General features: G+C 48.2%; 1 protein-coding gene across 2 annotated transcripts in view; it reads right to left on the bottom strand.

The window, feature by feature from the left end:
• Positions 1 to 344: 344 nt before the first annotated feature.
• The window catches only part of Impa2 (inositol monophosphatase 2), a 30,883-nt gene continuing 18,455 nt past the window's right edge, over positions 345 to 12,772 (bottom strand). For both annotated transcript variants that reach the window (XM_029471991.1, XM_021150962.2), the window contains exons 4-8: positions 10,803 to 10,848; positions 9,135 to 9,243; positions 3,697 to 3,805; positions 2,389 to 2,540; positions 345 to 788 (exon numbers count right to left, since the gene is read on the bottom strand). In XM_029471991.1, the coding sequence (XP_029327851.1) occupies positions 673 to 788; positions 2,389 to 2,540; positions 3,697 to 3,805; positions 9,135 to 9,243; positions 10,803 to 10,848 (532 nt within the window). In that variant the 3' untranslated portion in view covers positions 345 to 672. The remainder of the gene's footprint in view (positions 789 to 2,388; positions 2,541 to 3,696; positions 3,806 to 9,134; positions 9,244 to 10,802; positions 10,849 to 12,772) is intronic.

Here is a 12,772-nt window from a genome sequence, read left to right as displayed (position 1 = left end):
AAAAATGTTTGTCACAAAATATTTTAGCACTGTTTTTCAGTTTCTCATTTTTTTTTCCACTTTCAGTACACGTGGGCTTAGATAAAGAGTTCTGTATACAGCATTTTAATTTATACAATACACGTACTCCCTGAAGGTCAACTGAAGGCAGTATAAAAAAATGGTTAAAGATTATCTATGTGTAGTTAAATACAGCCTGTAGATCAGGAGACTGATATTTAGGGAAAGTTTTCACCGTTGCCATGGTCGGGTGCCAGACATCCAAGCTGAGCATAGACGACCTGTGGGGTAATAGCAGTAACAGCCTTGCCTGAGAACCAGAGGCTGGAGGAAGACCCAAAGCAGACCACTATAATTCTGATTTATTGCATTCTGTCTTACCACGGGCAGGGGAGGGCCTGAGAGCCCGTTCTAAAGCTGTATCACCTGAGATTTGCATTCTGGAAAAACAATCAGGATGGATGACTAACCCACCCCTCACAAGATCTGGGTTTGGCTCTGATGAAAAGAACATGTACCGACCTGGAAAGGGGCTACACGAGATTAGAGAGAATCAGCTAAGCACCGAGGCAAGGCCCGGGGAGAGCTATGGTAGACTGTCCCGGAACTTAAGCCACCGGGACAGCTCTTTCCCAGGTTGCTGCTGCGTTTTAGCCTTCGAGCTGTGTGTGCTCACTTCTCATCGTCTCGTCCGTAGTTAATAGTTTGTAGGGCCTGAGCTATGAGCACTGCCATCTCTCTGGTGCCAGCAGCTACGACTCTGCATGACATGAGGTCAAGGGGTCCACCTGTGGACAGAGAGGACAACAGGCATTTGGGTTATGGAAGCCTGCCTGGACGTCAGTCTCCTACAGCAACTTCACATCAGAGGAAAAAGAGCCCACAGGTGAGGGTGGAGTCCCTACACGCAGCTAAGGAATGAAGTTGGCCGGGTGGGAGGTGTGGTGACTCTTGATACCTACCCTGCCCTAGTGGGAACGTAGCCAGGGCTTCATAGCACTGAGCACCGAAGCTGCCCCATCTCAGAGCTATGATGGTTCTGTGAAATGTAAAACTGGGAGAGACCAGAATGGGAGTAGAATATCCTGGATTTCGCCACACAGCCGGCAGAGAGGGGTGATGTGTTTCCCTGACTCAGTAAGTCTGGGAAGGCCAAGCCTGTGTTCCTAAATGATCTATGCACCTTCCTGGGTGCATGATAAAAAGGCAGATTCAGGTCTCAGGGTGCTTTTTACTGTGAGATTGTCCAGTACAGTTCACTGCCAAAGGCCAGCACAACTTCACTTTTGTACATTGCAAGAAGATTCAAGTCTCACAAAAGAGAAATAGCGCGGTGGTAGAGAAGCCAGACTACAGGAGATCCACTTCCTACACCCAATAGTTAAAAGTGGGACACAGTGGGGGCTGGAGAGATGGCTCAGTGGTTAAGAGCACTGTCTGTTCTTTTCAAGGTTCTTTTCAAGGTTTCAAGGTCTGGAGTTCAATCACAACCATCTATAATGGAATCTTCTGGCATGCACACATACACATAAATTGAGCATATATATATATATATATATATATATATATATATATATATATAAAATAAATAAATAAATAAAATCTTAAAAAACAAGTAAGTGGAATGCAGCGTTTTCACTAACAAACTCTACAATCAAGAAGGAAAAAATGAATCTAACCTTAACTGTCAGAACTCAGGAGAGGGGTTTCCGGTACTAAGTGGAACAGAGGCAAATGGGGCTCGGGTATGCTCTATGAAGGAGGGCCAGTGCCTGGGACTCGTTGGCACAAAGGCAGAACAGGATAACTCCTGCTGGGTACGGAGCTGTCCCAGCTCTGGGCTGCGATCCTGGGGCAGTGTCTGCTCTGTCTAACCCACGGGACTGTTGCTGAAGCTGTGGGAACCTGTCAGTGGTGGTGAGTGTGGGAATGCTGCTATTTCTTTCTTTTTTTTTTTAAAATATTTATTCATTCATTTATTTATTTATTATATGTAAGTACACTGTAGCTGTCTTCAGACACTCCAGAAGAGGGCATCAGATATCATTATGGATGGTTCTGAGCCACCATGTGGTTGCTGGGATTTGAACTCAGGACCTTTGGAAGAGCAGTCGGCGCTCTTAACCGCTGAGCCATCTCACCAGCCCCTGCTATTTCTGTACTTAGCCAAGTGACCCTAACTTATGTGTGAGAAAGGGCAGGACCAAGACCTACCATGATGGCCACTGCTTGTCATGCACCCCAGTGTGATCTCATCTGCAGAATTCAGAGGAAGTGGAGGAGTCCTATGTGGCTCTGACCTCGGGGACACTCTATTCAGTGTCACCTGCTTTACTGTCAGCTGCTGGGTACAGCGAGGGGAGGGTGGCCCAAGGCCGTAGAGCTTACCTGAGGTGTCAATCACAATGCCGCCTGCTTCTCTAATGATGACTGTGGCAGCTGCCAGGTCCCAGCAGTGAAGGCCAAACTGATAATAGGCGTCGGCTGCACCGGAGGCCAGGTAACAGAGGGCCAAGGTGGAGCTGCCAATCACTCGGACCCTGGAGGGGAGGGGAGGACAGATATGGGTCAGTGAGGGGGACACCTGACACGGCATGCTTGACCCTCACCCCTCGCTAGACACACTCAGCTCTCGGGAAGGAAGTCACAGGATTCTGCCAGCAGCTCAGGGTGCTGAGGGCAGGCCCGGAGTGAGTGGCCCCGGCAGATGACTTTTCCACAATGACATTGGCGTGCTGTACTAAGACTGGGCTCCTAGGCCCCTAAGTGTCAACTGTGGCCAGTGCAGCTGGAAGCCTGAAGTTCTTACTCTACTGAACATTAGGTTACATTTAAGGCTTCAAGCAGTTGGTGGTTACCACATAGATTAGCAATGGGGAGGCGAGGGTTAAGTAATTTTGATGTAAGCACACAGGAGAAATAAATAACAAACAGTTTATCGAGCAGGCATGCTCCACCTGTGGCCGGTAGATCACATTTGTCCTAGGCTAAGTATGAATGTGATCCAACCTGTTTATAAACGAGATCACCAGGACACAACGTCAACGGTTGGACATTATGGTTGGAGTGAGGCTGGCCCCCGTAGGTGCATCTATTTTAGTATGTGGTTCCCCAGCTGGTGGGACTTTTGGAAACGATTGGGAGGTGTGGCCTTGTTGGAGGGAGTGTGTCACCAGGGATGAGCTGTGAGGTTTCAAAAGCCCCACCCCATCTGCAGTTCTCTCTCTTTGCCTCAGTTCTCAGCTGCTGCTCCAGCACCATGCCTGCCTGCTGCCATGCTTCCCACCACAAAGGTCGGGGACTCTCATCCTCTGAACTGTAAGCTCCAAATAAACTCTTTCTTCTGTAGTTGCCTTGGTCACGGTATAAGACCAGAGCGATAAAAAAGTAACCAAGACACCCCGGTCCAATGCAAGGCCATTGAGAAACTCTAAAGACCCATACGTGTCGTTCACTGAGGGACCCCCAAGCTTCGTTACTTGGCTTTCAAATACAGACTAGGACACAGGACCCATCCGTTTCCTGACACCTGGCAGCCAGAGTGTTCCGTGGATGATGGCGCATGGCGTGCCTCAGCCTGGTGTCAGCAGCCTCCTGTCCTACCTCTCGGTGCCTCCTCTTCACATCCCTTTGGGGTGTTTAGCCAAGAGCACATTTGGTTTTCAACCCACTGGCTACGGGACTGAGGACCTGTACCCATGAGCCTTGGCGTGCAGCAGCCGCTCCATGTTGCTCAGGAATACTTTCAGAGTATCGGGGTCGCGTTTGGGCCCGATTTCTGTCAGAACCAAGGCCTTTGCGAGATCTGCAAGAAAGAAGTTCCCATCAACACAAAGACCGAGAGCCCCGGTTCTCACGGACCCATCTGAGTTCCCTCAAGAGCGGCTGACTCTATGGGGTCTTTCTGCTGTGATGGGCAGGGGGTGAGTCTAACCTGCTGTAATTCAAGTTGTTACTACCCAGTGGAGCTGATTTTGTTGGGGACTGCCTGCTGAAGAACCCTCTCTGGTCTCCTCTCAGGGACACCCCACCACAGAGGAACACAAAGACCTCAGGAGAATCCAGTGGCTTATAAAGACAGCTATCAAATGATCCCACGCTGGCAATATTCCATGACTGACGGTTTAAAAACCTTTGTCTGTCTGCGCTGATCACAGGCATGGACATCTTCCCGTGGAGGTGGTGAGTGTGATCTGCTGTGATCTGGACGAAGAGGGGCCAACACCTGGAAACTCATGGCTACCTTCACCAGGGGCCATATACATGCTCACACCAACGGCCATATATGAGATATAAGAGGGAGTGACAACGCCTGTCTTGTGGGTCAGGAACAATACGGTGGCTCACTGTGGTGGGCGAAGTCAGGAGCAGTTTGTCTTTGCTTTGCTACAGATACAAAACTGGTCCTGCCTCATCTACACTATGGGCAGGGTAGAGCTGCAGTCAGTGTGCTCAGGTGAAAAACCTCAGCCGCCCCATGACCAGGGGGAACCAGCCTCTACGGTGGTATTTAACTTGGTAGCCCTTACTCGGTATAACACCTCTAAAAGAATCTCCCACCTTCCAGATCCCCCGCCCCTTTCTATACAAGCAAACTCTTGTTTTATACTACAGTGAACCATGGTGAATCCCTATACACAACGATACGGAGGCAAACAAAATGAGCAGAACAAACATCTCAACGGTCAGTGGACACGTGAAGACCTGCCCGTGAAACAGAAAGAGCATGAAAGGGCTGCATAGATGGCTCAGGGGTTAAGAGCACTGACTACTCTTCCAAAGATCCTTGAGTTCAAATCTCAGCAACCACATGGTGGCTCACAACCATCAGCAATGGGATCTGACGCCCTCTTCTGGTGTGTCTGCAGACAGCTACAGTGCACTCATATACATGAAATAAATAAATAAATAAATAAATAAATCTTAAAAACAAAACAGCAAAACTCCAAATGAGAGGGTTCAGAGCTTAGGAAAAAATTGAAAATATTTCAGATAGTAAATAAAAGGAACATAAACTAGGGGCTGGAGGGAAGGATGGCCCAGTGGTTACACTTCCTGTTCTTTCAGGACTACAGTTTAGTTCCCGGTACCCACAATGGATGACTCCTAACTCCTGCTTCTGAGGACTAGTGATGCCCTCTTCTGGACCCTGAAGGCATCTGCATGTAACAGATTTAAATAGAGGACACCAATTTCCTATTAGAGATGCCCCAAAAGACAACATGAAGCAATGAGCTAGGTAAAACAAAAAACAAACAAAAACACCTATAGATTATAATTCAAAAATACTTTTTTTTTTTTGAGACAGGGTTTCTCTGTATAGTCCTGGCTGTCCTGGAACTTACTTTGTAGACTAGGCTGGACTCGAACTCAGAAATCCGCCTGCCTCTGCCTTCCAAGCGCTGGGATTAAAGGCGTGCACCACCACGCCCGGCTTTTATAAAGTAAGAAAAGATAGGAAATATTCAAAGAACTATGACACCAGGAGAACTAACTCGGTTCTGGAGTCTGGAGACAAAACAAACAGAAAACATCCCACAAAAAAAAAAAAAAAACCAAAACCCAAAACCCCTAAAACAAAACACCAAAAGGCCCATGTGCATCCAGGGGGGGAAAGAAAGTCCCTTACAGGTGTGTGGAAGAAAACCACCGAGTCTCAGGTATGGCTGCCCTTTCGCAATCCCAGCTCTCAGAAGGTAAGGCAGGAAGACCGGGTTTAAGGCCAGAATGGGTTACACAGTGAGACACCCCCCACCCCCCCACCTCCCCACCCCCCCACCCGTCTTCAAAAGAAAATCTGTTCTCGGGCTGGTGAGATGGCTCAGTGGGTAAGAGCACCCGACTGCTCTGCCAAAGGTCCTGAGTTCAAATCCCAGCAACCACANGGTGGCTCACAACCATCCGTAACGAGATCTGACTCCCTCTTCTGGAATGTCTGAAGACAGCTACAGTGTACTTACATATAATAAATAAATAAATCTTAAAAAAAAAAAAAAAAGAAAATCCGTTGTTGAACTGTTCACTGTCCACCAACTCTGCCAGCACACAATGGGGACATTTTAGAGATTCTGCACAAGAAGAGGTGAGTCTTGGGTTTTATTGCTAGGAAAACACACAAGTAGCAAGGACAGTGATAAGCTGTAGAGTCTACAAGGAATCAGGGGCACCGTTCTCAGGAACCTGCCCTGAGATGTCAACTAGGACTCTACTCTCAAAGTGTGGCCCTCGTCACTTCCCGCAGGCTGTTCCATTAGAAGCATGACCCCACTAAATCAAAATACACTTGTATTGATCTTATCGATCTTCACTATGCCGCTTTGCGCGCCCAGATGACAACAGCAACTGTACGAGGTGGCGTCTCCAGGGAAGCAGCCTGTGGCCTCACCATCCTAGCTCATAGGCGTGAAGATTCTGCTCTAAGTCACACACCGTAGGGATACAGCATATGTCCATCACAATTATGAAGCTGAGAACATCATTAAATGCATTAAATTTTGAGGTTTTTTTTGTTGTTGTTGTTGGTAGATTTTTTGGAAATAACCTTTACAGTAAGGAGACAGCCAGAGGATTTTGATAGACTAAGACTGTTAGGACTTGAAAATTTGGAAGCGAGAAAGAACAAGCGAGTCTGCCACATCCATTACCAATGCCACCAGATATAAACTTAAGTGGAGCTTGGAACCTGGGAGAACTTGTGTCAGGGGAGGCAGTGCCTGCCTATGATCCATCACGGAAGAGGCAGAGAAAGAAGATACTGCCAGCTCAAGGCAGGCCTGGTCTACACCAATGAGAGCCCACTTCAAAATTCAAAACCAAAGAGGAGAACTTCGAAAAACTTGTATGTTTTCCAACAGTTAAAGACTTGGGGTCTCCTGCTTCCATCTCCTGTGTGCTGGGATAACAGGCACACACCACCACACCCCTGCTGCCTACAATTAGAACTCGCTCTTTCTTTCTTTACTTTTTTTGAAAGACAGGGTTTTTCTGCATAGTTGAACCCTGACTGTACTGGACTCACTTTGTAGACCAGGCTGACCTTAAATTTACAGAGAGCTGCCTACCTCTGCCTCCATCCTGAGTGCTGGGATTAGAGGCATGCACCAACACACCTAGCTGACGGTTTTTTGAGACATGGTCTCTCTAGTATATAGCTCTGGCAGTCCTGGAATTCACCATGCAGATTGGATGGCCTTGAACTCACAGAGATCACCTGCTTCTATCTCCTAAGTACTGGATTACAGTCCTATAAGACCATGTCCAGCCTCTACAACTAACTCTATCTTCCACCACATGCTGCTTTTGAATGTGCCAGCTTGAGTTCTGAGAGGTCACCAAACCTGCTCTAGGCACAGCCACAGGATGTCAGTCCACACACTGCCCGGAACACTGACATCTGTGGCCAGAGGTGAAAACAGCTCACTGAACTCCAAGTAACAATCATGCTCTGGTGACAATCAAGGACATAGTGTGGCAGTGTGTAGAGGCAGAAGAGAGACAGGTGACCAGTAGGGGCAAGAGCTTTAGAGACAGCAGTTTCTTTCTACCCTGTTCCCTGGGTGCTTCCTGGGGCCCTTTTGGAGTTAGGAGGGGCCAGAGCAAGGGTGGGTGGAGCTAACAGAGCAGGCAGCCACCACCTGACTGAACTGCGAAGGCGGCCAGCCAGGAAGCGGGTGTGTGAATAGTTTAGTGTCATATCAAATGAAAACTGGAGCAAAGTTCACCTGAGCATGTTTAATGGCTGGCTTCCTCACACTGCCTTCCCCAGCTAGGCTTGGATGGATGCCTTTTGCCAGCATGGCTGGAATGAACATCACTCCACAGCCAAACTAAACATTCTGGCAGAAGGAGAAATGGGGCAAGGTGCTTTTCCTGGCTGGCTTCGGGCTCACAGCACTGACTTGCCAGTAGTCCTGCTGGGGTGTCTCACAGGGCTCCTGTGAGTTCTACTCCTCTGATCTGGGCCCTCTTACTAGCAATCTCTCCTCCCCCAAAGCCTATGAGCACATCCACACAGTGCCTTCACACAGTAGGTCAGCTGTTCACAGGCTGGCTCGGCACACCAGCACTAACCAGGGAGGACTATCCGGTGGGGAAATGAGAGGAAGGAACTGTGAAAAGATAAACCAACAAAGGGCACAGAGAAGAGGCTGTGAAAGAAGGTAGACCAGTTGGGAGCCAAGTGCTGACATCTTGGGACTGAGGCCAGTGTCAGCGAACAGAAAGCAGGGACCGAGGTTGGAATGTGCAGCTTCTGACATGTAAGAGCAGAGGCTGCGACTGCCATCCCTGTCCTCCCAGAGCTGCAGAACGAATGAAGGCATGCTCGGTGAGCACTCTACCGCCAGCTCCATCCCCAGTCCTCACCGCCTTTCCAAACTCAATTGTGTGGCCATTCAGGAGCTTTTAAAGGCTTCCTCTTCCACAGCGGCTGCTCTCCTAAGACCTCTTTTCGTCTCCTGACAGCACACTGCCATGTCTCTGCCTTGCCAACATATACAAAAATCCTGGCATTTCTCTGTTGCCTACCACACATATCCTATATATACACAATAAAAAACCTACTAGTTTAATCACTGTGGGACAAAGGATGGAGGACAGAGAACCCCCACCTGGCACACTGTCAATGGCGGGCAGTTCCATGGTTTACCTCCTACAAGCAAACAATGTCTGTAAACCTCTACATTTAAGGCAAACAAAGGACAGTCATAATCCTGGTGGCAGGTCTGAGGCATGTGCAAACACTGCCCGTCTCCACTGTGCTTGCCCTTCCAATAGCCAGGTCAGAGACCAGATATATGGCTGTGGTCATGGGTACCACCAAGTTGTGCCTGGATGCTCTGCTGCCCCTTGGTCTAAGCTGTTCTCTTAGTCCCAGCAGACCAAACCGGAACCAGTAACTGCCATTTTAAAGATGATAGATACAAGAGGATCTAATGATGTAGTCAAAGCTCCTGACCACACAGTGGCATTGATTGCCACCTACATAGAAAAATGTTGTCGATTTCCACTAGGGATACTGCATTCCTGAAAAGAGCTAGAACTCTCTGAAGATGATGGCCACTGCTATGTCTAACAGTCACCCTGGGCATCTATCTCTAGCTGAAACAACCCTAGAAGAGCTGAATGAACCCCACCTGTCTCCCTGGAGACCTGGAGCCGCTGGCCATTGCAAAAGGCGCCCTGGCCCCTCCTGCCGGTGTACAGCCGCTCCTCTGTGCAGTGGTGAATCACTCCAAATTCCAGCTGCAGGGGGCAGGAAGAAAGCAGATGACATCACTCCTTGACAAGGAAGCAACAGCAGTCTAAAGATGAACACTCCTCTTAGAGCTAGAACTAGCAGGGTGACAAAGGGACTGAATTGCCTTCCAAAGAGGAATGGAGAAAAGCAGACTTCAAACGACTCCTAGTCATGAGACTGGTGAGCCGTTTCTTAAATGAACATATCAAACTATATAAATACTAATGAAAGTATTAAAATTATCATATCGAACTCTCTCCCCTCTCCACCCTTCCTCTGGTAAAAAGGTAATTGTGACTGGAAAAAAAAACAAAAATCAAAAAACCAAACCAAACATCTTAAGCATCCACGGGGTTATGTGAAGAGCCGAGTGAGTATGCATAGAGCCAACCAGAACCAGGAACCCAGGGACCTGCCCAGGGAGCACGACAACTGCCCAGAGAGGTACTTGTGCAGGCAGAGTCAACAGTGACATCAGTCTCCCAACAAGTAACGGGAGGAGGAAGAGGTCGATGAGGAAGTGATGAGCCTCACGTCCAGCACTCCTGTCCCCTTCTGCCTGCTCCCCACCACCTGGGGTTAATATGCATCTGTGCTTGGGACCAAATGCCCATCTTCAGGGTGGTCAGGAGGATGCCTTAGCAGAGTCTTAGGCAGCCCTTATAATCTTAGCCACTCAGCCTACAGAATAGGTTTTATTTACTGCTGTATGTGGCTCGCTAGCAATACTTACCTTTCCCTCCCCATCCCCGACCCTGGCCACAGCATGATATCCAATTCTGTGACCCCCCAGTTTTCTTTCCTGCCTGCCTTGACTCCTGTTATAATAACCTGCTGGGTAGGAGAGCATTAATGCTCACTAGTCTCCATGACAACATTGAACAGAGAAACCAATGGATCGTCAATTCCTTACCCAACTGGCAATATTCAAAAGTTTTACCAATATACACCAAAAGTGCTTTGGGGGTCTGTGCAAACTTCTTGTTCCCGTAAGGGGAACATTCGTTGATATTGCTATGCTGTTCTGAATGGGGGGCAGTTGTAGAAGACATGGCACCCCCAACTCTGCTCATGCTACAAGGCATGAAGGCTCTTGTCTTCCCGCGTAAGGCTCCGCCCTCTGCCTGTCCTTTAGGTCTCATGCTCCGGCTTAGTTCGAAAGGTCCCTGGGAATCCTGATAGGGCCACATTCTCATACTGATAGCCAGGAGGCAAAGAAGAATTAATAAAATATTGAGATGAAAAATGTCATCCCAAAATAGGAGTTCTCTTTTGTTTGTGACCAGATCACACGCTCCAGGGGTCAGATGGAGACTCATTCGGACCATCTGCTTGGAACATTGCTTTCTACAACAGCTATGACTAGATCACAGAAGAATAAAAATAAAATAAAAAGAGCCAACCCACCCCGGGAGACCTAGGCCCCAACACCCCTACAAAAATCCATCTGTGGTTCTTTACTTTCTTGGATCTGAAAATACACACTTGGACATACTAGTCCTGGTTATGGTACAAGTCAAAGAGCAACGCAGACGCTGAAACCGGGCAAGGAGGGCCACATTACCTCCTGGTGAACAGCAAATCCGATGCTAACTGCCACAGTGGGGAACCTGTGAGGGAAGACAGAAAGGGTTACAGTATAGCACTGGCCCTCAAAAGCTATGTGTGTAGCGGCATGAAGGCTCCCCTCCCCCACAAGAGGACCTTTCTGCACTCCGGCTGGGTTCACTCTCAAAACGACTTTCCAGTTTCACTCACTGCTTCCGCTGTAAACAGGCTCAGCTAGCCATGCTGCTAAATAGCGGAGAATTCACAAAAGACCAACCCCAAATTCAGAATGTATGTGGAGGACCCAGTAGATGATATCACAGGACACACACACACCTTTCCCTTGGTGGCCACACAGATGTGACCTTTTAGCAATGCTAATATACCCATCAGGTCTCCTGCTTGAGCTCCCAGCAGGCAACAGCAGGGCGGGCCAGTGGTAGAGGGATGGTTTTGATGCCACAGTCTGACCGTGATTTGTTACTGTGTTTCAAAATAGTCTCTCCTTTGTGAGAAGATCATAGGAGCTTTAAAAACAGGAAGGGACAAGGAAAAACCAAGTACTGTGAACTGGCAGGGGAAAATACCAACCCAGACCACGAGCAGGCAGAACCCTGTGCGGAAACCCTCCTTGCTTCCTAGCCAGGCGCCTCACAGCTCTCCCTCAGACACGTCAACTATGGCCCCCCGCACTGCTGGCTTTTTAATGGCTCAGGTCTCAGGCACAGCTGTGGTCTGGGTAACTGGAATTGTCAGGTCAATATTAGAGCTTGTTTCTCAGAGGACATTCCTTCCAGCCCTAGATTCCCCTGAGGCCTGCAGATCCAGGAAGTACTGGAGATCCGAGGTCACCAGAGCCATAGGACAACTTAACATGAACATAAGGCCTTTCTTTAGCTGGACTGTGGTGTGGCCACTGCACCCTGGATGACAAATGGCCAAGAAGTGAGAGGTGCCTCACTTAGCAAAGCAGATGAGGGATTAAGCTTTAGTGAAGTGACAGCCTGGTGGCAGCAGATGGCACTACTCCACAGCCTCAAAAGGGTCTCCTTGATGCATGACTGGATTCTCAGGGTAAGTCACTACAATGGCCATGCTTAATACGTACTTACTACTTAGCATGCATGCAGAGCATGGAGGCCAGAGAGCTAGGTCATACCTGGCTCTGCTCACGTTACTTCCTCAACATGTACACATAACTTTGAGTGGAGTCTGGGGCTGGGGAAGTGCTCCAAGTATAGAAATATCTGCAGGAATCACAAGTTAAAATACCCACCCTCCAGGGAAGCCACCTTTCCTATCTTGCCTCTGGGTCTTTGGTTCCTTATACATGGCTCTTGGCAAGTATACACAGCTCCCATACCTGTCACTGTCAGGGACCACTAGCCCTTCAGCCTTACTCCTGTAAGCCCTGTCTGCAGTCACAACGTTGGCTCCTGAAGGAGTGACTCTCAAATGTCACTGACATATCTTGGTTCTGTACTTCAGCCCCAGGCTTCCTTTCTGAACCCTCTTTTCCAGGGGCAACTTCTTAAAGGAGCCGCAATTCAATTCCATTCAATTCAGCTCAATTCAATTCAATGTCTTATAGCTGTAGACAAACTCCTAAATTAGTTTCATCTATAGGCAATTGTTTTTTAAAGTACAGTAAAATATTTAAGTATAGGGAAAGCTAGTCTCAAACTTGTGATCCTATCTTGGCCTTTGTGCTATAGGTCAGTAGTAAACAAAAACACTTAAAGAAACAAAAACCCCCTAAAATGTCGCTCAAGCTGGTCTTGAACGTCTTCTGACTTTCCTATCTCCACCTCTCAAATGCTGGGATTACAGATGCTCACCAGCATACCTAGTCACCCCCCAAAGTGTACACGTACACACACACACACACACACACATACACACACTCACACTCATACAGGGTCTTACTGTATTGGCTTAGATGACCTGTCAGAGATCTATTACCTACCTCTGTCTCCTGAGTACTAA

The sequence above is a fragment of the Mus caroli genome, chromosome 18 (genome assembly GCF_900094665.2).
Source record: "Mus caroli chromosome 18, CAROLI_EIJ_v1.1, whole genome shotgun sequence".
In the NCBI taxonomy this organism is placed as follows: Eukaryota; Metazoa; Chordata; class Mammalia; order Rodentia; family Muridae; genus Mus; species Mus caroli.
The sequence above is the reverse complement of the archived record's forward strand: the minus strand, read 5'-3'. Positions and strand labels throughout refer to the sequence as shown.